Source organism: Leiobunum rupestre, chromosome 11, assembly GCF_980474605.1.
Source record: "Leiobunum rupestre chromosome 11, qqLeiRupe1.1.hap1, whole genome shotgun sequence".
In the NCBI taxonomy this organism is placed as follows: Eukaryota; Metazoa; Arthropoda; class Arachnida; order Opiliones; family Sclerosomatidae; genus Leiobunum; species Leiobunum rupestre.
In genome coordinates, this window is record NC_143394.1 from 10,338,709 (window position 1) to 10,364,149 (window position 25,441).

At 34.9% G+C, this 25,441-nt stretch overlaps 1 protein-coding gene across 1 annotated transcript; it reads right to left on the bottom strand.

The window, feature by feature from the left end:
- Positions 1-1,049: 1,049 nt before the first annotated feature.
- LOC149921299 (uncharacterized) lies at positions 1,050-9,100 on the bottom strand. The gene is made up of 3 exons (XM_090162152.1): positions 8,704-9,100; positions 3,649-3,890; positions 1,050-1,291 (listed from the first exon to the last, which is right to left on the bottom strand). Exons 1-3 carry the CDS (start codon positions 9,098-9,100, stop codon positions 1,055-1,057), a joined length of 876 nt encoding a protein of 291 aa, XP_090018278.1. The 3' UTR covers positions 1,050-1,054.
- Positions 9,101-25,441: the final 16,341 nt, after the last annotated feature.

Sequence of the window (25,441 nt, forward strand, 5' to 3'; positions counted from 1 at the left end):
TTCACTCAAATAATACTTAACAACTCAATAACCAAACCGAAATTAGCCATTATTTTAACTAACATTCGTAAATAATATATAAATAAGCTTTATGTTGAAGTAAATTTATTAATTTTAAGGTTTCTGGTGCTATGAGGCTGCCGGGGGGTATGGCATTTTTTAATTAAAGCAAGTGTCGGCTCTAGGTGAAGTAGCTCTTTTTTCAACAGATGTCACTAGCATCGAAATCAAAACAAGATGTCGCTAGCATTGCCATAAAAACTAGATGCTTAAAGGGCTCCATCACTCACAACAGGGGTAGGCATAGGGGTAACATAAAATCCAGATTTGCAGTGTGCTTCAAAACCAGTTTTTTTGTGTCCCCTATGCCTTCCCCTGTTGTGAGTGAGGGATCCTTTTAAGCTACATTTTGACCCAAAAGGCGGGACATAAAAGTATGCTTCGCATTGATTGGCTCGTTTGTAAATTTGTAAATAACTTCAATTCTAGTAATTGTTTACAATATATTTTATATGGGATATATAATTTAGGTTAAAGTTCACTAAGTAGAGTAAAATGGTCTAAATAGAATACTCTATAATGGCTCTCTGACGACGTTATTGTTTCGCTATTTTGAATTTTAGCTTCCGTTCCCATTAATAGATGGCTCCACGCTCTCCATGAAAGTCATTTTTTTCGAAGATTCGGATAGATTCATGGCCATCTCTAATAACGGGGGCCTTTTCATAATACAGGTGGCAATGATAGAGCCTGCAGTTGCTTTAAATTTAGGGGTTCGGCACTTTCAAATTGTGAATTTTCGTTGCAAGGTGTTAAGTAATTGGATAAAATTATAGATTTTTGAGCTATTATTAACTCAATGGTTTTTTGAGATACCTGTTTTTGGAAGCAAAGCAATGATTCAAACCTATAAAAGAAGCAAAATTTGGTAAAACACAATTTAATGAGATGAATAATCTTTTTACAATTCCAAAATGCGAATGAAGTCAATAAATGAATCGGAATGAACGCGTTCATAAAGCCGAGATGAATTGCTGTGTCGTCCGTCATCTGGTCAAGCCGTCATTTTGAGAGTGGTGGGGTTCGTGGGGCTTTTCTGGTGCAAAATCAGCAACTGGCGCAGAGCGTGCGCTTCCTCCCTGAGTGTGCCCACCTGCGCTCTCAGCACGGCGTTTTCCTTCTCCAGAAAACACGCTCGGAGCGCCACTTCGTCCTCTCGAGCCTTTCTGGCGTCTCTGGATTTTTTGGCGGCCAAATTGTTGCGTTTGCGACGCTCGTAGTATCTGTTGTCCTGCGGAAAAAATTGAGACTCGCGATTAGGGGCAGTCCGGGCAGAGGTGTACCGACCCGGGTTAAGGGGGTGAATATTTAACCGGGCGCGCTGGCTATCATCCTGTAGGGGGCGCCAAAAAACCAGTGATCATTCTGATTAAAGGCTTCAAAAGTCACTTGATGACTTAGGCCTAAGGTGGTGAATTGGGTATTAGCCTAGCTGATTATTATTATTTTTTTTTATTATTCGGTCAATAGAATCTTAATATTTCAATTGTTCAGATTTCTATCTAAAACTATTTCTAGTTTTTCCAAAATTTCTCTAAATATCTCATATCTATGATATATACAGAACAAAATCGAACTTTCGAAGGACGGACTAATGTTGAGGTTGGTAAAGTAATCGGTTGGTTGTATAAAATTGGAAGTAAGACCGTACCAATGACGATTCTAAACTAACGGTGATAGGTATAGACTAAAATAACGTGCTTTATTAAAAAAAATATAAAAAAATTTGGTATATAGGGAGTGCCATTTTGAAACTTTTTAATCTGGCGCCATATATCCTCGGTACGCCACTGACTCATCTAAAATATTTTCTTTTATATTAAAAAATTACTTCGTATAAAGTCTTTTTTAAATTAATAATTAGCTTCTTCATCGTTTGGCTAAGATCAAACTGCAGGATCTTCTAGCATCAGCTTTCAAATATATCTCTTATGTCCACCCGCTCTTTAGAAGGTTTTTGTTGTCCATTTAAACAGTTTGAAAATATTAGGAAATTTAAAAGAAGTTTCAAGTAAAGTTAAGTCCTAACAATATTTTATTTGAAAACGTTCTTTAATAATATATATTTTAAGAAAACATATACAAAACAAATTATGAAATATAAATGAAGTTTGATTTTAATCCCAAAATTAGACATACATTTTGAAACCTTTTGACTGCCTTTAAAATTCTTTTGAGAACCCCTTAAATTTTGAAAGGCTACCTCGGCTACCTCCCGCCCGTTCAGTTTGCGGCCCCAGATTTAGATCTTTATCTCCAGTAATAACGACTCCCTCGGGGCCCGAATTCTGTGTTTTACTGGGGCCCCCATCGGCATTTGTTTGGTGTCACCGCTCTCAAGAAACAAGGACTTTATTAAGGTTGTGTCATTTTAAGTACTTCGTATGCCCTGAACACTAAGACTTTTGTGGACCCTATTTCCAAGAAGAAATCTGTTTAATAGAGTTTTTAATTTTCCGGAAAATTTTCCGCAAAACGTAAAAATATAAAATTGAACCATTAATTACTTTTAAGGGGTTTTTATTCTAGACTAGTCTAGAGGTTAAGTTTTACTTTTAAATTCGAAAAAAATGAGCTGGAAATGCCGCGAAATTTAAATTCGAGAACAATTTATGGGCTAATCATGGAACCAAAACATTTTTACTTTTTTTTTGAAATTTTCCGAAAAATGGCCGTGGGTTATGTATATCAATAATTCCTAGCGAATCGTTCAAATGGTTTTAATAATAATAATAATCAGCTAGGCTAACCCCCATGACATCACCTTCGGCCCAAGTCATCTAGCGACATTGAATGCCTTTAATTCAGATGATCGGGTTGTACTGACAAGGAGACGACCCGAGGTGTTACACACCGATTTTGTTCAAACTCGGGGGATTGGTAGACCTTCATGTAACTTGAAAAAGCCTAAAGCGATTTTATTCAATGGGCAACAGGTTTGCCATGGTAACGAAAAATGTTTTTAACAACATAAAATTGAAATTTTCCCATTGAAAATAACATGGAATTTTGATCAATTTCCCTGTGAAAAAAAAAAAAAAAAAAAAAAAAAACAGAAATTGATCAAAATGTGATCAATTTTATTTTTTTCGTCAATTTTTATAAACAATTTTATTATTTTGGTATTTTAATTTTTTTTTCAATTTTGTAAAATGTTTCACAGGGCAGGGACCCTTGGAATCGGTCAAAATCCCATGTTATTTTCAGTGGGAAAATTTCCATTTTATGTTGTCAAAAACATTTTTCGTTGCCATGGCAAAACCATTGCCCATTGAATAAAATCCCTTTAGGATTTTTCAATTTACATGAAGGTCTACCAATCCCCCGAGTTTGAACAAAATCGGTGTGTAACACCTCGGGTCGTCTCCTTGTGAGTAGGAGGGTGGTGGAAAGCCCTTCATGCCACGCGAACCAACACTAACTATTACCGTTAAATTCAACAAGATTTAATGGAAAGGTTAAACCGAGGAGCTCTGGGCAAACTCCTTCAAGCAAAGAGGATTTTCAAACTCAACGTGGAAGTGGCACTAGGTGGAACCGAACCCGGAATTTCTCTGGCTGCGAGGTGAAAGCGCAATGGTACCTCACCTTGAGTTCATCTGGGATGGGCCTCTTCTCGCTGCGGCTGCGACTGGACCGGTGCGAGGCCAGGGGCTGAGTGAGCCCCGGTGGGCGGTACAGCAGGGCGCTGCCCAAGGGCGGCTTCCTCTTCTGCGGGTAAGGAATGGTCGTGGCGGGAGGCAAGGCGCCACTCTTCGTCGTGGTCTTCGCAGTGTCCTTGTCGGCGGAAACCGCTTTGGGAATGGCCGACAACGGCGGAATCCCCGCTCCTAAAATTAAATGATCCAATTAATATCTAAGTATTCTCATAAGTAACGTCATTAGCATAAGTACGACACAATTTTTAATGATTGTCTGTTTCGCCAATGACCGTATTAATTATGGAATAAAATTAATTTGGTACCTAAAAAATATTTTTTAAACCAATTTCAATAAAAAAAAATAAAATCGATTGCTGCCTTATTTTAAAAATCAATATCCCTATAAAATTTGAAAAATCGTTTATTAGTTGTTTGTTCTACTGGACAAAAAGAGCTTTGTAAAATTTGAAAAAAATCCTTTATTAGTTGTTTGTTCTACTGGACAAAAAGTGCTTTGTAAAATTAAGAAAAATCCTTTATTAGTTGTTTGTTCTACTGGAAAAAAGTGCTTTGTAAAATTTGAAAAAAATCCTTCATTTGTTGTTTGTTCTACTGGACAAAAAGTGCTTTGTAAAATTTGAAAAAAATCCTTTATTAGTTGTTTGTTCTACTGGACAAAAAGTGCTTTGTAAAATTAAGAAAAATCCTTTATTAGTTGTTTGTTCTACTGGAAAAAAGTGCTTTGTAAAATTTGAAAAAAATCCTTTATTAGTTGTTTGTTCTACTGGACAAAAAGTGCTTTGTAAAATTTGAAAAAATCCTTTATTAGTTGTTTGTTCTACTGGACAAAAAGTGCTTTGTAAAATTAAGAAAAATCCTTTATTAGTTGTTTGTTCTACTGGACAAAAAGTGCTTTGTAAAATTTGAAAAAAATCCTTTATTAGTTGTTTGTTCTACTGGACAAAAAGTGCTTTGTAAAATTTGAAAAAAATCCTTTATTAGTTGTTTGTTCTACTGGACAAAAAGTGCTTTGTAAAATTTGAAAAAAATCCTTTATTAGTTGTTTGTTCTACTGGACAAGAAGTGCTTTGTAAAATTAAGAAAAATCCTTTATTAGTTGTTTGTTCTACTGGAAAAAAGTGCTTTGTAAAATTTGAAAAAAATCCTTTATTAGTTGTTTGTTCTACTGGCCAAAAAGAGCTTTGTAAAATTTGAAAAAATCCTTTATTAGTTGTTTGTTCTACTGAATTAAAAGAGCTTTGCCCCAGAGGAATATTTTTCGCTTCGTTTGAGACCACCACCAATTTTTGGTGTATTGCGATACCGAAAATGTATTGACTTTTGTACGTTTTTATGAACACATGGCGAGTACATTTTCCATCGCGCCACATATCACCCTCGATCGTAACGAGCCAGATAGGGTTTTGGTATTCTTGAAAGGTGCTCAATTCTAACCAGTTACGATTTCTCCAAGTGCTGTGACCCGTCTTTGGAAGTGCCTGGTATCGGTGTTCGAGAAATGGTCATCTTTTTAAAGGGAATATAACCTGCGAAACAAACTTTATGGAAGACCCCTTCAATTTTTCAAATTAACGTGTACAAGGGCGCCAAACATTTTTAAGCCAGAGCTGCAAACATTGGTGTTCCACACCAAATACCTGGGTTTATATTCCCTTTAAAGGATTGGACAAGGCTTATTGAAAATTAAAAAAGTTTTAAATAATAAAATTAACTTATGTTAATATAAATTACTATTGTCCCGTATTCGTTAGTAGAATGCTCTTCTTAGTTGTTTTACTGAGGTAATCTCTAAAGAAGAATATATTTTGGCGGTAGTTAATGAGAGCTAGGAGCAACAAACACAGCACCCACACAAGGAGATAGCAACCCGTCAAAAGTTGTGGATTTTCTTGCGTACATTATTCATTGGTTAGACGCTTTAGCGCCTGCTGCCGTCGGAAGGGGAAAATTCAGAAATTGTCTACCCCCGCCCGTAAAACGTGCAGCGTAACGGTTCGTCCAATGGAATATGTACACAACACTGCGTTAGCGTGTTTAAAGGCTAGCTGCGTTCTCCTTGTGTTTGTTGCTTCTAGTCTAGCTAGCTGTTAGTGTATTTATAAAAAGTATAAATACATTCTGGTCATAAGATTATTTGAGTCCAGCCTAAAAACGCGATGGAGCTTAAATTTTCTTTATTTGAAAATAAGTACAATTTTCCTTAAACTTAATGAATTTCAATAGGTGAAATATGATATCGACAAATACACGTATAAAAGAGTTATTTTTTTTTGGGCGCGTGCTCTTGATAAATTAGTAGATTGTGGCTCGCGCAATTTCGCGCGCGTTGAAGATAAAAAAGCGCGCGCTCAAATACTTTAACCATACGACAGTAAGTAACCTAATCATGTGACTAGAATCACCTATTAATAGTTGTCTTATTAAACGAGATTAAAATCACTTGATTTTCTTATTTTAATCATTATTTACATTAAAATCGTAGTATGTTTCTTAAAATCATTAATATAAATCGTGAATTTAAGGAAATGTGCAAAATAGTTTCCGTAGAAAAGAAAAAACAAGTAACAAATGAAATTAAAATTTTAATTAACATTTAAAATTTTGAGTTATACGTCACAGATACGATCAAAATATAAATAAGTTAAGAAATGTGAAAATAATTAAAATTTATCATTTAAGAAATCTTGAGTTTAATATCGATTTGGCGTGCCTCCGAGCAGTTTACGACCAATTTCGAGTAACAAGTATGCTTGAGACTAAACGTAAAAAGTTGGTAGTGGCGCTGCTCCGAGCAGTTTATGGCCAATTTCGGCAACATGTTTGCTTGAAACTAATTGTAAAAGTTGGTAGTACTGAAATTTCAAACAGCCTAGTTAAATGAATAGTTTAGGTACTGAGAACATATGCGTCTACCTGCCAGGCCGGCTAACATGGTCAAACAAAAACCATTTTCCATTTTCTCTAATTGTAAAGCGCCATCTATGATTGCTCTTAACAATATTTCTGTTTACATTTATTAAAATGGGTCGACTCGTGGGTTCTTAGTAACTTAAATACGTTCTTGGTAGAACATTAATTTAATACACGTAAGAACAAGAATGTTTAGTCGCCAAAATGTACATATTTTCAGTTACGTTGTTTTGCCCATAATACCGCGAAATTGCGTGACGTAAGCTTATCATCGTCTGAAAGCAAAATCCGTGTAACTTCATACACAAATCTTAAAAAGATACGTAAATTTGGCTTTCAGGCGACGTTATGTAATTACAAAGCAATTTTACGCTTGGGTAATTTATTCGTAAAACCTATTTTTTTCATCGCAGGTTTTTATTTAGAATTAGCCCATTTCTCGAGACATAAAAGCTGTTTTCTGAAAGAGATTGCCCCTTTTATACCGGTAAATGGTCCGAAAGGGGACCGTGTTAGTGCAACCTAGGAGCAACAAACACAAGGAGAACGCAGCTAGCCTTTAAACACGCTAACGAAGGGTTGTGTACGAATTTCATTGGACGAGCGTCACGAGCCTTTACGCTGAACGTTTTACGGGGGGGGGGGAAGACAATTTTCGAATTTTCCCCTTCCGACGGCAGCAGGCGCTAAAGCGTCTAGCCAATGAAAAACGTACACAAGAAAATCCATCAGTTTTGACGGGTTGCGTTCTCCTTGTGTAGAGTGCTGTGTTTGTTGCTCCTAGGTGCAATTAACGTTACCTAAATTACCAGGGTGGTTTTATATAATTATCTCTAGAATGAGATTAAGCCTAGTAGAATGACACACGTACGGAGAACGTGCAGACGGTGATTAAATTTTGACACTTAATGTTTTGTTAATGTGAAATTATTTTAAAATAAACCGAATTAGGAGACGATGAATATGAATTAAAGCGTTAATTAAATTATAAAATCAATTGTGTAGCGAAAATTATTTACTCTAGGCGTTATTTTTACTCGTTTAAACGTACCGGGCTTCATCTCGATATTATGAGAGAATGATTAAGTTAAGTCACTCGGAATATCTGAAACATTTAAAATCATGAAAATAGATAAAATTTTGCAATTTTAACTTTTACTTGGAATTTCAATTTTTGTACACATAACTAGAAATATAATTTAACGTTCTCAGTTGTGAAAACACATTCCAGCTTACATCAATTTAGTGAGATTACAATCATGCTTTAAAACGCGTACGTATAACGCGTAGAGCTGGTTGTTTCGCGGGTGTATGTACTAATGAAAATGCTGTACATCTTATTACTGAATTTCGACTTCCACTGATTTTTCGCCGTTTGTACTGGGATTTACAGTTAAACTCAATGTGTTTCTACAGTGGCGTATAGCTAAGGTCTCCACCGCCCGCCCCCCTAGCGAAACCCTTTTAATAAGAGACGAGTGGAGAGCCCCTTCATTATGAGACCCCTAGAATCCGGGGGGCCCCGACATTGCGGGCTCTGCAGGCTCATTATTTGTTTCTATGATTTCATTGTGATCATTTCCATGATTACTTAAGTGACCATCCATTTGATAGTTTTCACCACACGACTTATTTTATTCCTACTAAAGCTGGTCAATAGACCACGACGCAAAAAAATTGTATTAGGCCTAATTGAAATTTATTGCGTCGTGGCGTTTATTCCCTAGTGAAAACTAGCCCTTAGCCTGTCTAGCACCAATAATTCATATGGAAAACCAATTGAGAAGCCATTAGGAAACCAGTCAAGTCGTTCGCCCTGCGGGTTTCATGGAACGGTGCTTAACCCAAAGAATATAAAGCCCCAGGAATGGAAGGATTGATATTTTTCGCCGCGTGTTTTGGCCGAGCTAGAAACTTCCGGCAAAGCAAATCCGAGTAACCGGAAATGGTTAAAGCAACCCGGTCTCTCTTTAAAAACGAGAGGCGCAAAAGTTCCACTAGACGGAGCTACACCTTCCATTCCTGGGGCTTTATATTCTATGCTTAACCTCTCTTAAGAAACTAGACTTACCATCGAAGTTCTTGAACGCCAACGAATCCCAGAACAATCCGTTCAGAAACTGATGAGAGGCTGCTTGGAACAGCGAGGACGTCGAAGTCACGTCGGGATTCGAACCCAGATCTTCCAACACGCTGGCGGCGGCCGCGACCGGATTAGGCACCTTTGAAGTGGCGGGATTCAACCCCCAATAATTGGGGGCAGCCGCCGCCGCCCACGTCAAGGGCAACCAATTCACGTTAAAGTTATTAACGAGGGGCCATGGGTTGAGACCATCGCTAGAGGGCATAAACCGGTATTGAGGGTCGGGGCTGGGGGAAGGGGCGTCCGACTTCGGGGACGCCGTCCGGGGTCCCGTGGTCGTGGAATCGTCTTCGAGTTCGTCCATCTCACTGTTTGCACTGACCATTTGATAATGGTCTAAATCGCGATAGAGACTGTGTTGAAAATAGCCAATGGCTCGCGTTTTTTGTTCGCCAGGGGGTGCGGGGGGAATATTTCTATTGTTATACACTTTCGTTTTTTTAATTGATCGTCCAGCGCTCTTAATACTCGTATTTACAGCCCATTCGTGAGTCCCCCGGCACCTGTCGTCTTTCCCCGCGGACTAATATACGTGCATTGTCGAGTGTGTGTGCTGGTCGCTCCTCCCCGTATTGGCTTTATTCCCCGATGGTTTTGATTCGCGATTTCAAAGCTACACTTTTGTATTTTGATTCCAATCAGCGTTTCCAAGAGACGCTTATTCTTGACAATTTCGACTTCACTTTGACTACTCCCGAAAACTTTGTAACTTCGGAGAAAACTTGTACAGAGTGTTTCGTACTTTTCGAACGGTTTTGCGCAGACTTTATCGTCCGCTAAAACGCAGGTACGACTTGAATTGAACCTAATTAGCATCAGTTATCCTTAGCTTCTGTCAAACCATCGCGGTTCGACTTGATTTGAACCTAATTAGTATCAGTTATCCTTAGCTTCTGTCAAACCATCGCGGTACGACTTGATTTGAACCTAATTAGCATCCTTTATCTCTAGCTTCTGTCAAACCATCGCGGTTCGACTTGATTTGAACCTAATTAGCATCAGTTATCCTTAGCTTCTGTCAAACCAACGCGGTAGGACTTGATTTGAACCTAATTAGCATCAGTTATCCTTAGCTTCTGTCAAACCAACGCGGTAGGACTTGATTTGAACCTAATTAGCATCAGTTATCCTTAGCTTTTGCCAAACCATCGCGGTTCGACTTGATTTGAACCTAATTAGCATTAGTTATCCTTAGCTTTTGCCAAACCATCGCGGTTCGATTTGATTTGAACCTAATTAGCATTTGTTATCGTTTGCTTTTGCCAAACCATCGTGGTTCGATTTGATTTGAACCTAATTAGCATTTGTTATCGTTAGCTTTTGCCAAACCAACGCGGTACGACTTGATTTGAACCTAATTAGCATCAGTTATATATACCACTACGAAATCTTAATATGGGAAAAAGAGACAGTACGTGCCTGAAAGCATGGACGAATTACTTAGTTAGGTTAGGCTCAGTTCATTAGATTTTTTAAGTTTAGAAATGGGAATTTTATTAAAAATGTCCGCCATACGCGTCTTTTTCTTATTTTTACTTAACACAATATTTAACTACCATTACTTAAACTTTGATAGAACGTATTTCAAAAATAAAAGGATAAAAACTTATTAAGCCTCATCATTTAAACGACAACAACGGTGCCATTTTTTCAGCGACACCAAGTTTCTCCACATTGAATTAAAATTAACCATGATTTTACATTCCCAGTATTCACGCGTGCTTTTTTAAGCCTGAACAGTGAGTTCCCTTTGATTCTTGGTCCATGGTCCCATCATCGCTATAAAGCCATGGAAGCCATCTTGTCAAAATCGATCGTGAATACACTCTACTGCCCAACTTGGTTCGTCAATCATAGTTGTTTGCTGCTTTTAACACTTCTATTAGGCAACCAAACGTAATAGCCCAATTTGGTTGGCCAAACGAGAGGTAACTCCAAAGCTTTTGTTTTGGCTAACTTTTGAAAACCGACCCAACTAAAATGCATATGAGCAAACGTTTCAATACAATTTCCTTTACAACATAGTTGGTTAACCAAAATGCTCCATGCGAATGGATCAAACTATTTCCAATATTTGTCAGACCCAGTGAAACTTTCATTGATGAGCTTTTGCAAAATTATTATTATTCATTGCATTATGATTCATTAAAGTGTTATTATTAATTGCATTACGATTCATTATAGTGTTAGTATTAATTGCATTACGATTCATTATAGTGTTATTATTAATTGCATTATGATTCATTATAGTGTTATTACTAATTGCATTATGATTCTGTATAGTGTTATTATTAATTGCATTATGATTCATTATAGTGTCATTATTAATTGCATTATGATTCATTATAGTGTTATTATTAATTGCATTATGATACATTATAGTGTTATTATTTATTGCATTATCATTCATTGTAGTGTTATTATTAATTTCATTATGATTCATTACAGTGTTATTTTTAATTTTAGCATTATTTTAAGATTTTACAAGAATTACCAGAAGTTGTCCAGATAAAATTTCTGAAACATAGCGTATGGACTAAATACTTTGTTTTGCTTGAAGGAATATTGGTTCAGGTGAGATCGTTATAGCAAACGTTCACAATAATATTAATTTGAAATAAAACATTAAAATTGGCGATTTAGTAAAGTGAAATTAACGGGGTAGACAAACACTCTGTACACAATTAGACCCTTTTTCATTTGCCGGTGATGCCTTTTACTCGAGAATAACGCGACTTGGAATAAATAAAAAAGCAACGCCAACTGTAAATTGCATCGCTCAGGTGTTGTATGTAAATTAGTGCCGCTTGAGCGGTCGTAGAATGAGCTTTGGACTCGGTATTACAGAAATTACGAAGCGCTTTTGGTACGCACTCGTGCCTTGGAGTTTACGTGTTAACTCCAAAAATAAGCTTCGGGGATACGACTAAATGACAACTAAATACGGCACACGCTTGAACCTAATGTCTTTTGTTTTTCTAGTTATTTTGCATTACATTATGTCGTTAAGAAATCCTGTTTTTTTTAGTTACATCAATAAATTGTCAATGTAACATATGAACAGTGTGTCATGTTTTGACCTTTCTGAGTTTTTCCCTAAAAATTTCGAAAATTAATTTGAAAATTCCAAAATGTTGTAGTTTATGGATGAAATTTGTTTTAAATTTCACCAACTTTTGACAATGGTTGACAAAGAAAATTTTTGAGAAACATCTTAATGGTTGAGAAACCAAATCTCACTTTTTGACAAACGAAATATCAAGGATTGACAAAAGAAATTTCAATTTTTACAAACGAATTCTCAATTTTTGACAAACGAAATCTAAATGATTGACAAACAAAATGTAAATGGTTGACAAACAAAATCTCACTTTTTGACAAACAAAATCTCAATGGTTGAGAAACAAAATTCCACTTTTGACAAAAATCTCAGTGGTTCAGAAACCAAATCTCACTTTTGGACAAAAAAAATCTTAATTGGTCGAAAATTATTTTTTCACCGCTAGGTTTTAGACCAAAAATATAAATACGAAATTTCTTGCGAATTGTTGAACACCTTAGAAATTTATTTGTCCCGTCGATAAAGAATCATTTTTCACCAAAACTACCACAAAAAATTGGAAAAATTGCATTTTTTAAGAAATTTCCATAAACGAGGCAATTTTTATGGAACATTATATTTCTATAAATTTTCCATCTCAAATTTTGGTGTATTTATAAATTTGAATTTATGTCTAGAAAAAAAATTATATTTGAAATTTTGTCCGCTTCTATATTAATATAATATAACTCAAGCGTTATATTATATTAATATAAAACGAAGATTCGTTTTATAGTATTCAGATTAATTCCCCGAAGCAATGTAAAATAATATTTATCTGACATTAATAGTGGGCGTAGCTTTTTGGAAATGTGGGCGTAGCCTTTTGGAAATGTGGGCGTAACGTTTTGAAAACGTGGGCGGGCGTAACTTTTTGAAAACCTGGGCGTAATTTGTTGAAACCGTGGGCGTGGCTTGTTGAAACCGTGGGCGTGGCTTGTTGAAACCGTGGGCGTAATTTGTTTAAACCGTGGGCGTGGCTTGTTGAAACCGTGGGCGTGGCTTGTTGAAACCGTGGGCGTGGTTTGTTTAAACCGTGGGCGTGGTTTGTTGAAACCGTGGGCGTGGCTTGTTGAAACCGTGGGCGTGGTTTGTTTAAACCGTGGGCGTGGTTTGTTGAAACCGTGGGCGTGGCTTGTTGAAACCGTGGGCGTAATTTGTTGAAACCGTGGGCGTGGCTTGTTGAAACCGTGGGCGTCATTGGTTGAAACCGTGGGCGTGGCTTGTTGAAACCGTGGGCGTGACTTTTCGTCAAAGAATAGCAATGATGACGCCATCATTAAACGTTTTCGAGAACAACGTTTGGATAAAATATCAAAAGGCTTAGGCTTCGTAGGTTCTCTGTTTACCTCAATTAGTTCTTGACATTATGGTGTTAAATTAGATTAAGGTTCAGCGTATCATTAAAAGCGAATATATCTTTTAAAGATCTCAATAGCACGTGTGGAATGAGCCATTTCGACGTGAGCTAAATTACAAGTTTGAAGAAAGGAGGCGTAAGTCGCTCTATAATGATTACTTGGAGAGTCGCTTTTGTCCGAACGTCAAACTGTAATTATTATCTTCGTGTTGTTTTCAACTTATGCCATCAAGAAAAGGCGCTCTGCGAGAATGAAAACGATCTGCCTTTTTTATCGTTCTTATACAGACAAGAACAACTTACTCGTTCATTTGGTCCGAACAATACTAAACGATCTCTATACGACTCGTTATCGGTTGTAGGCTGTAAACAAAGGGTCCAATTGCATAAATAAGCTCTATGGGCTAAGGCACTGGTCTTGCCCAATCTTTAGAAACCCCTAATAGGGTGTATTCTCGTGACGTCATCATCGCTGTAGTGGAAGGGTAGTGTCATCCCCCTTTCCACCATAACTATCTACCTTAAAGCAATGGCCGCCATCTTCTCGTGAATACCACCTATACCCGAATTGTTTCGTTTGAAAAACTTGGCCACGCCTTCATGTAGAAGCTATCAGGGCTAGGTTTCGATTGAAGTTATCAGAACTGGGTTTTCAGATAAAATTAATCAGGGCTAGGTTTACAGGTAGAATTGATCAGGTATGGTTTTCGAAAGAAATTATTAAGTTTGGATTGAAGTTACCAAGACTGGCTTATTTTCGATTTAAATTATCAGGGTTGGGTTTCAATTTCAATTATCAGGGTTGGGTTTTCAATTTAATAATCAGGGCTGGGTTTTCGATTTAAATTATCAGGGTTAAGTTTTCGATTTAATTTATCAGGGTTGGGTTTTCGATTTAAATTATCAGGGTTGGGCTTCCATTTAAATTATCAGGGTTGGGTTTTCGATTTAAATTATCAGGGTTGGGCTTCCATTTAAATTATCAGGGTCGGGTTTTCGATTTAAATTATCAGGGTTGGGTTTTCGATTTAAATTATCAGGGTTGGGTTTTCGAATTAAATTATCAGGGTTGGGCTTCCATTTAAATTATCAGGGTTGGGCTTCCATTTAAATTATCAGGGTTGGGCTTTCGATTTAAATTATCAGGGTTGGGTTTTCGATTTAAATTATCAGGGTTGGGCTTCCATTTAAATTATCAGGGTTGGGTTTCCATTTAAATTATCAGGGTTGGGTGTTCGATTTAAATTATCAGGGTTGGGCTTCCATTTAAATTATCAGGGTTGGGTTTCCATTTAAATTATCAGGGTTGGGTGTTCGATTTAAATTATCAGGGTTGGGCTTCCATTTAAATTATCAGGGTTGGGTTTCCATTTAAATTATCAGGGTTGGGTGTTCGATTTAAATTATCAGGGTTGGGCTTCCATTTAAATTATCAGGGTTGGGTTTCCATTTAAATTATCAGGGTTGGGTGTTCGATTTAAATTATCAGGGTTGGGTTTCCATTTAAATTATCAGAGCTGTGTTTCGTTTGAATTAAGCAAGACTCTGGTTCAAAATTTAAGTTATCAGGTTTTGAAGACGTTATCAAAGCTGGGCTTCGATTGAAGTTATTAGTTATTAGACTTGAAACTACGATGGTAACTTTGATTTGAAAGTACTGTGGACTGTAATCATGAAGCTAGACAGCTAACCCCTTTCTCTAATTAACCTCTATCGTTTAACAATACAGGGACCAAAAAATATCGCTGCAGCGTTCACGACAACGTCACCCGACACATTTAAACAGCCATTTTAAGGCTACTCCGCTTTAGGCTGAACTATCAGCTGAGTGTCCAGTGTCAAAACACGAGGAAATTTATTTAAGCGCCTCCCCCTCTTGCGAAAAGTTGCACCGGAGACAAAATAAGTTACAAACTTAAGCGCGTGTAACTGTTATCGAGCGTGGCTTGAGCTTAGAACAACGAAGGCTCCAGGTTGCGACGGCTTAAAGCGAAAACGACCTAAGTCTCAAATTCGAATAATACGTCAATTTTACGTTCCTGAAGATGTACAGTAATATCATTTTTCAGGGGTCCTGAATTCTTGTTTTACCGCGACCCGGGCCCGTTCATCGTTGCTAGAATAACCCGGGCCCGGGTTTAATTCCTACTCCCCAGTTTCTCGTAATTATTGCTTTACCGCGGCCCGGGCCGGTTCACCGTTGCTAGAATAACCCAGGCCCGGGTTTAATTCCTACTCCCCGGTTTCTCGTAATTATTGCTTTACCGCGGCCCGGGCCCGTTCACCGTAACTAGAATGACCCGGGCTCGGATTTAATTCATACTCCCTGGTTTGTCGTAATTATTGCTTTACCGCGGCCCGGGCCCGTTCACAGTAACTAGAATGACCCGGGCCCGGGTTTAATTCCTACTCCCCGGTTTCTCGTAATTATTGCTTTACCGCGGCCCGGGCCCGTTTACGGCGGCCCGGAGCGTTAGATTTTATAAATTGGTATGCGGGAAGAATATTATTCAATAGATAATTCAAAATGTACAGCCTTTCTAAAACGCAAATCTCGATTTGGTGTTTGAGGTGACTTAGCGCGTTTTCGCTCGGAGGCGTTGCGGTGATCGGCGCGCGATGTCAGATGTCGGGTTCCCATGACACGTCGGGCCGACCTCAACTTGTAAGAGCGCGACCTGACGCGTCCGTAATAACTACCTTTTGCCAATGTATAATAATGAACGCGGGGGGCGATTGAGGTGAAAGGCGGCGACCCCGTAATAGCCCGCTTCGACCCGCAAAGCGCCCCCAACTGACCACTGCCCATTTCCCCGATAATAAGATTTATAACGTATTATAGACGCGTTTTCCACTTGGCGCGCGCGATACGTCATCATTGTTTTACGGCCCAGATAGGCGGAAAACAAGAGCGTCGCGGGGTGACACACTCCGGCGCACCGTCACCCTATTAAATGGACCAATATAGTAATTGTATAGGATAGTAGCGCCATCTTTGATTTAAATAAGATTCCTATTAATAACAATTTATATTAATATAGGTAGGGAATATTTAAATTTTCAAATGGTTTGATTCAATAAAATGGATGTGTACAAAAATGGTTTGGTTCAATAAAATGGATGTATACAAAAATGGTTTGGTTCAATAAAATCGATGTGTACGAAAATGGTTTGGTTCAATAAAATGGATGTGTACAAAAATGGTTTGGTCCAATAAAATCGATGTGTACGAAAATTATTCGATTTAAGTATTTGGATTAAAAAACATGTGTGTCCAACACGTTGTGCAAATTCGGTTTTTCCAACGGCCAATGTTATTCAGGTCGTAATTTTTAGGTATCTGAAGATATTTAATTGGTCAGATCATGTTCATCTTTTTTTGGTCAGATCAGGTTAACTTTTTCGTTCCCTTCAGCCAACAATCTGATCTCATATTGTACATGATCCATTATCCCATGTTACCGATCGGATCTGATTTGCTATAATCATCTGACCAGATTCACTTATACGGTTAGTATATATCTATATAATCTTTAAAAAAAATCTAAATGAAAAGAATTTAAATTTCCAAAGAATTAAATTGAGGGATATATAAAATGTATGACTGTGAGGTATCTGAAATCTGCTCATATTCGGTTTGTCAGTTTACAACGGATTCAGATTAGCTCAGGTTTAAACTATATGGTCTGATAATATCACAACGGTAATGCCAATAATCTGATATCTGATCTATCGTAATTGTTTCCTCGGTTCAAAAAACTGTCACAAGTTTGCCGACAATGATTGGAAACAGTGTTGACCTTTGTGAATAGGCACACTTTTACGTTCGCGTTAATTCTATTCGCAGTCCACTTTGCGTATTTGGGTGTAGGGTAAAAAGCGAAAACTAATGAAGAATAGCCGCGTAATTCGGTGTGTTGGGGGAGTCGACAGCTAAAACCTCAAAAGAACATTTCATTTTTTTTGGAGCGTTAATGCAGCTCCCCCTGGCGATATAAATGCAACTTTTGATTAATTATTAACGCTATTGATTGGCCTTTTATGAAAGTTTTATTTTCATTTGGGGCTCCATTTAGATTGAGCCTGAGTTTTTTAGGTACGGTATTATTTCTGATAATTGGTATCGTACATTGGGGCGGGGATTTTTGGATGCTGCCAAGAACTCATTTACGTATTACGGATGGAGAACGTACGCAACATTTCCCAAAGACTTAAATCTGTAGACTTTTATTTCGCACCAAAATATAGGCGCCGCCATTTTGTACAAACCGGCCCCCCTGCATGCTATAATGGTTTATAGTATTTTTCAAAATATAGCAATATTATAAATATATATTATAATAAATTAAGTAACTAATTAATAAAATAAATAAATAATAAATTAAGTAAATAATTAATAAACTAAATAAATAATAAATAAACTAAATAAATAAATAATTAATAAACTTAATAAATAATTAATAATTAATAAACTTAATAAATAATTAATAATAAATTAATTAATTAATTAAATAATTAATAATAAATTAATTAATTAAATAATTAATTAATAAACTTAATAATTAATTAATAATAAATAAACTTAATAATTAATTAATAATAAATAAATTAATTAAATAATTAATAATAAATTAATTAATTAAATAACTAATAATAAATAAATTAATTAAATAATTTATAATAAATAAATTAATTAAATAACTAATAATAAATTAATTAATTAAATAATTAAATAATTAATAATAAATAAATTAATTAAATAATTAATTAATATACTAAATAACTAAGTAAATAATTAATTAATATACTAAATAACTAAGTAAATAAATAAATAAATAAATAAATAAATGATAGAAATAACTAGTAAATAAGAAAAATAAAGAAATAAGTAAGTAAATATATAAATAAATAAATAGATTAAAGAAATAAGTAAGTAAATATATAAATAAATAAATATATTAAAAAAATGAATAAATAAATTAAATAAATAATTAAGTAAATATGAAAATTAAAGAAATAATTAAGTAAATATGAAAATTAAAGAAATAATTAAGTAAAGATGAAAATTAAAGAAATAATTAAGTAAACATGTAAATTAAATAATTAATTAAGTAAATATATAAATTATAGAATTAAATAATTAAGTAAATATATAAATTATAGAAAAAAATAAGTAATTTTAAGAGATAAATAAGAGAATGAAAATCAGGGATGTGTAGTGTGGTTGAAAGAAATGGTATTATTGAAATGTAGTCGTACAAAGATTAAAAATTTTGTTAAAAGTGTTAAATAAATAATAAATAATTTAAACCTAACATTGAGCTATTGTAATTTCACTGTGCGCAATGGTTTGTTTTAGGAATTTCATGTATAAATGAGTTTTATTTGGTGCTACATATAAATATATTTGAAATCTGTCCAAACCATCCTATCCCGACCCTTTATACTCAAAAGCAGAAGTTTATAGGTTGATTGTAACTTGGAACATGGTAAGTGTTTTCCAAAATCACCTCCTACAATCACTACTAACAATAGTGAGCGAGAATGGCGGATATCGCGAGTGGTAATGGCTATAGGAAGCCCAAGGACGAGAAAGCACGAAAAAAATATTCGGTTTAACGGTCTTCATATTCACGGGGAGTTAGATGTAAACAAACCGCGGCCATTGTTAAGACGTGGTTCACCATGGACAGTATTATTGTAGTTAGTTTTTACCATTTTGATGTTAAATTAAAAATAAAACTACGATCGTAAATAAAAAAATGCCCATTTGTTTTGAACACTTAAGCCTCGTCAAGAACCGCTAAAATTAGGTGACCGCCATTGGTTTTTGTTTACAACTAACTCCTTGCGTTTAGGTCGTTTTAGGTGATTTATTACAACAGAGGCCGCCAATACACTTTCTCGTCCCTGTATCTACTGTCCTTGGGAAGCCTAAGGTAAGTATTTCTATAGGAATGGCAATTTTTCATAAGCTAAAGATTCCGATTAATTTTTTTATATATTTTTCCACCCACATCGGTTCAGTTTATTTAAATCAATAGGCAGAAAACACAATTTACAATTTCATAATATTTCTTATATTTTTTTTAGTTATTTCAAGAATGTATTTATTCATACTTCGGGATAATGCCAATTTGAGACAATTTTTAGCTTTGCTCTAACTGTAAGTTCCTACCCCCTAAAGTCAATCAAATCAGCCCGTTTTCTCATTGGTTCCTTCAAACTTACGTCTTCCGACGCGATTGAAGAGCGTGCCGGTGACGTATTTCCTTCCCCCTCTTTGAAGGGGTGAAATCGACCATGGCTCCCGCGAACCATCTCAACATAGTTAATTATAATTAAATGAATTCTTGGTTATTTATTGTTCATTTCCCCCAATTTAATCAATGTTTTGGAAAGGTACTTCGAAATGTTTGAACTAGATGGCGCCATTGTTTTAATAATTTGATTTTTAGCTCAGCAAAATTTTAATAGAGAAATCAGTCGCTCTTTTTGTAAGCAATTTTAAAAATGTTTAAACTTTGACGGCTCGTGTTTTGGTATTAATCTGATCCGATTTGTTTAATTTGGTTCAAACTCAAGGTTTCTCTAGAGCCATAGACTATACTAAAGCCAACGTTTGTAAATATTTTCCAAACGGAAAAAGTTACATTGGTCGTTAATTCATTTCCATGGCAACCAAAAATATTTTTGACAAAAAAAATTATATGAGAAAGCAATGGGAAGCGTTGCTAGTAAGATAATTTCAAGGGTGACAGGCGGAAGAAAATCTAGGCCTTTAAGGCTGAAACAACTTCTAAAAATAACAAAAAAAGGAAAATAATATATTAACAAAAGTAACGTAGGTACTGAAAGTATGCCAAAGGGAGTGATTTTTTTCAATTGGGCCGACCATAATAAATAATACTAATCAGCTGGGCTAACACCCAAGGCACCACCTTAGACCTAAGTCATTTAGCGCCTACACTCAATATTACCGTTAACCTCAACAAATCTTTATGGAAGGGGAAATCGAAGAAGTCAGGGGAAACCCCTTCAGCCAGTGGAGAGATGACTTGCAAACTGACCGCGGAAAGAGTAGTTCTGAGTTTTCGTCCAGTGTCACAAGTAGCGCTCGGAATTGTTTATTCATTACAAATTTTCCGATTTATTTAAAAAACGTTGGTAAAAAGAATATCATTTTAACTTATTTAATTATGTTTTTTACGCAACCAAGCATTTATTTGAATAAAAGTGGCATTTATTTAAATAATTTTTTGTTTTATTTAAATAATAGGCTTATTCACTTTCGATTATTTAAACATTTTACAATTTTTATTCAACTATTGGTTATTTAAATAAAAATTATTTAAATATCGCCGAACTTATTTTATTCATGGATAAAAATTAATCGAAATCCGAGCACTAGTCACAAGATAGGATCGAGATCGGCTCTTCTTGCCACCCCATTTTTTTAATCTGAGATTCTTGGCTAGGTTTTCGATAAATTTATATTTTTATAAGAATCTCGCGCAATCGTTTTAAAGGAAATAACTTATAAATGCTTCACTAAAATTGAGGGGTTTCGAAGGTCATCACGGTGGAAAAATGACGGGCTTATTGATTTTCGAAGGCGCGACGGAAACGCTAGCGACATCTATCTACGTTATAATACAAAAAAGAAAAACAGGCCAGATTTTATGCATAGTTCCGAATCGACAAATTATATCCTATAATCCTAGTAGGATATTGCTTGTCGATGGACCAGCTGTGAACACGTTACCCACGTTGAAAAAAATACCATATCCGAATCCTCCAAAAATCGAAAACCAGCAGCGGGAACCTGCATTTATTTTTTATATTGAACGAGTCAGGTCACTATCGCGATTCATGGTTATTAAGACACTCTAAAAGATTAAATCAGATTAAATCATAATTAAAATTAATTAACCATGATGAAAATTATTGTATCGATATTAAATAGATTAAATCCGAATTAAAAGATTATATCTTATAAAGGTTTAAATCGTAATTGAAACGAATAAATCCTAATTGAAACAAAAAAATTCTGATTGTAATGATTAAATCCTAATTGAAACGATTAAATCCTAATTGAAATGATTAAATGCTGATTGAAATGATTAAATCCTGATTGAAATGATTAAATCCTGATTGAAATGATTAATTCCTAATTAAAATGATTAAATCCTGATTGAATTGATTACATGCTGATTGAAATGATTAAATGCTGATTGAAATGATTAAATCTTAATTGAAATTATTAAATCATAATTGAAATGATTAAATCGTAATTGAAACGGTTAAATCCTGATTGAAATGATTAAATGCTGATTGAAATGATCAAATCCTAATGGAAATTATTAAATCATAATTGAAATGATTAAATCGTAATTGAAACGGTTAAATCCTGATTGAAATGATTAAATGCTGATTGAAATGGTTAAATCCTAATTGAAATGATTAAATCATAATTGAAATGATTAAATCCTAATTAAAATGATTAAATCCTGATTGAAATGATTAAATCCTAATTAAAATGATTAAATCCTGATTGAAATGATTAAATCCTGATTGAAATGATTAAATCCTGATTGAAATGATTAAATCCTAATTAAAATGATTAAATCCTGATTGAAATGGATAAATCGTAATGGAAATGGATAAATCGTAATGGAAATGATCAAATCCTGATTGAAATGATTAAATCATAATTAAAATGATTAAATACTGATTGAAATGATTAAATGCTGATTGGAATGATTAAAGTCTAATTAAAATGATTAAATGCTGATTGAAATGATTAAATCCTAATTGAAATGATTAAATCATAATTGAAATGATTAAATCCTAATTGAATTGATTAAATCATAATTGAAACGAATAAATCCTGATTGAAATGATTAAATCCTGATTGAAACGGTCAAATCATAATTGAAACGGTCAAATCATAATTGAAACGGTTAAATCCTGATTGAAATGATTAAATCCTGATTGAAATGATTAAATCCTATTTGAAATGATTACATCCTATTTGAAATGATTAAAACCTAATTGAAATGATTAAATCCTAATTGAAATGATTAAATCCCAATTGAAATTATTAAATCCCAATTGAAATTATTAAATCCCAATTGAAATTATTAAATCCTAATTGAAATTATTAAATCGAGATTTTTTAATCTATGTTCAAATATTAAAATGGCGTTAAAATATCGACCCACACAGCTGGATTTTAATTTATACGAATACCAAGGGGAAATGGATTTCAGAGCCTCCTAGTGTCTAATTATGACCAACGCGAAATATACTACTAACAATGACGATCATTTGCAACTCGTTTCGGTTGCAGGTCCAAGTCGGGAAAAAGTTAGCATTAAAAAAAAACAAGTGCCATACTTATTGTTATTATGTTACTTATGGCATCATTAAAACAAATTGGCACTCAACTTATATCTGTTTTTATATTTAAGTTTGTTGACGTTTCTCCTTTAAAAAGCACTGTTTTTTTTACTTTAACATATTACGTAGTTTAGTTCTTGGTATGACACGCCCTGAAACGAAAAAATGCGTTATATCAACGGTAATTACAGGAGATTTATACGTCTTGTTACCGGAAATTCATCACCTTTGTCACAGCGTGTAACATTAGCCACATCCGGTTCTAGCGAAGTTTGACTTTGAGGGTTTCAAAGCCTTCAGAAATCTCCGTACGAAACATAGTTATGAGACAGCGGGGATTTCCTATAAAGAGAAGTTTCCATTCTTCTCCGCTAGGGGGCGGAAATACGGCTCAAAATTACTTCCGTATTAAATACCTTTTGCGAACTATTTTTAGAAGTTTTAGTACGACAATTTTTACACAAGGTTTAATAGCTGTATTATGTAAAGTTTTTACTTGCTGCTCACTTTTAAATAACTTTGCGTCCTGACGTATTGTGACGTCACATTCTATTTATAACATAAGCTAATAAATGTTTCATAAGTGTGTAAGTTAGAGGAATAATTACTGATAGCATTAAGTGTATAATATTGTTCCATAAGTTTGTCACTTTGGGGAATATTTTACTGAGAGCTAGTAACGGAGCGACGTCATCAGAAGAATAAAATCTCCCCCTAGCGAGGCGCTGTCAAAGGCTACGTGTGACGCGTTAGAAAGCGGACGCAAAACGGCGACGAAGCCCGTAAAGCAGTCTGTCTTGTGAATAGCTCTCAGTAAAACTTTTGCATCTGAAGAATAGGAAGTGTCACACTTATGTAACAATATTATACACTTATGCTGATAGCTATGTGTGTAGGGATTAGTGACGAAGGATTGACGTCATATCAAAAACCAATAAGCGCTTCTTATTGGAATGGTTCTTTGCACGCTATCAGCTCATTTTAGAGCAGGTTGGAGCGTTTTAAGTCAAAATGAGCGGAATATTGAAAACAAATCTTCAATACCCCCCCCCCCCCCCCGCTCTCCCGATATGGCGAAAAGGTAAGCGCTTAATGAAATATTTCCGGTTGGACAGTTACCAGATCCACCTGGCTAGCCAAATAAGCCATTTTCAAGTCAAGTCAAGGCAACTAGGTTCGTCATACCTTTATAACCACAATTATTTTATCATCGCTTAATTTCATTTTTCAAAGATAAAAAAAATCTCGGTTAGGCTTAACGCAATTTTTTCTCATCGACGCAAAAAAATCTCGGTTAGGCCTAACACAAATTTTTGTCATCGACGCAAAAAAATCTCTGATAGTCCTAACGCAATTTTATCTCATCGACGCAAAACAAATCTCGGTTAGGCCCATTAATTTATGAAATTGTACAGATCCACAATTTGGTAAGGATGAAGGATATGACTGTATCGCCTTCCAGTCACATCCTTCATCCATGGTATCTATACTATTTCATATATCTATGGTTAGGCCACGGCCAACTTCGATCACGCGTACCGCGCTTTAGCGGCCCCGTCAATCGCCTAAATTTACCGTGTATATATTTTCCCACCAGGCTTTCGCTACGACCAAAATTTAACGTTAGTCAGATATTAAAAATCCACAAAAAAACAATTATTTTTAAATAAATTTTGAAAAACATTTAATTAAACCGAATGTAGGTTAATAATTAACTAATAGTATAATATTTTTTTCATGATTCAAATTTTTTAACGGTGTTTATAAATTATAAAAGAGTTAAACAGAAACCAAGAACATCCTCTAGATGCTGCCAGCAACATAGTATTATTGTTTAACACTTGAAACACATGTAAATATATAAAACAAATAGTGAAAAGAAAATTCAATGTAACTTCAGGGTAAATATATTATTTTAACATTTTTTATTAAATAATATTAAGTTAAAATATATTATAAGCGCAATAAATTATAATTTTAGGTTTCAACAAGTTTTAAGCTTTCATCTTTTTAAACCTAGAATAATATTGTATATTTAGAAAGGGCCGGTTTGTAATTTTATCTGACTGAAATGTTTTCCAAAATAAAGGTACAAACCTGAACAGAAATCATCCTCCTTGAAATGCAGGCTGAAGACCATCTATCTTTTACCTATTTAGTTCCAAAGATGTACCTAAGCATCTTTTATCTTCAATTATATTAGTTTTAAGATTCTTACTATTAAAATTAATTAGATTTACAGAAAATACTACCTAAGAACGGTTATAAACTCGTGAATTTGCTATATATATATATATACTATTAATAAAGATTTGATATTATTAAAGATTTATAAATTTTAAGAGATACATTATTTACGCGTCAAAACGCTCTAAACACCTCTACAGCCTTCAAAACTATGTATTCTAATATGGCACCTTCGCGTAAAAAACGCGTCTCTTTTTCTTCATTTAATATTTGTAAGGTAATAATTTTTTTAAATTATGAATTATACATAAATATATCGCGAAAAGATAGTTTAACTTACTATACCTTGTTTTTTCTAAATATTAAAGTGGAAAACCGAAGAAAAAACATTTTTCCGCGATTTCGCTTGTATTCCCGCCTTTGGTGATAGTAGGTTTTTGGTCGAATGTAGCGCCCCTATCGGGATTATTCATACACGCAAATTAACATTAGATGCGAGGCGATTTACGGGGCCGCTAAAGCGCGGTACGCGCGATCGAAGTTGGCCGTGGTTAGGCCTAACGCAATTTTATCTCATCGACGCAAAAAAATAACGGTTAGGCCTAACGCAAGTTTTT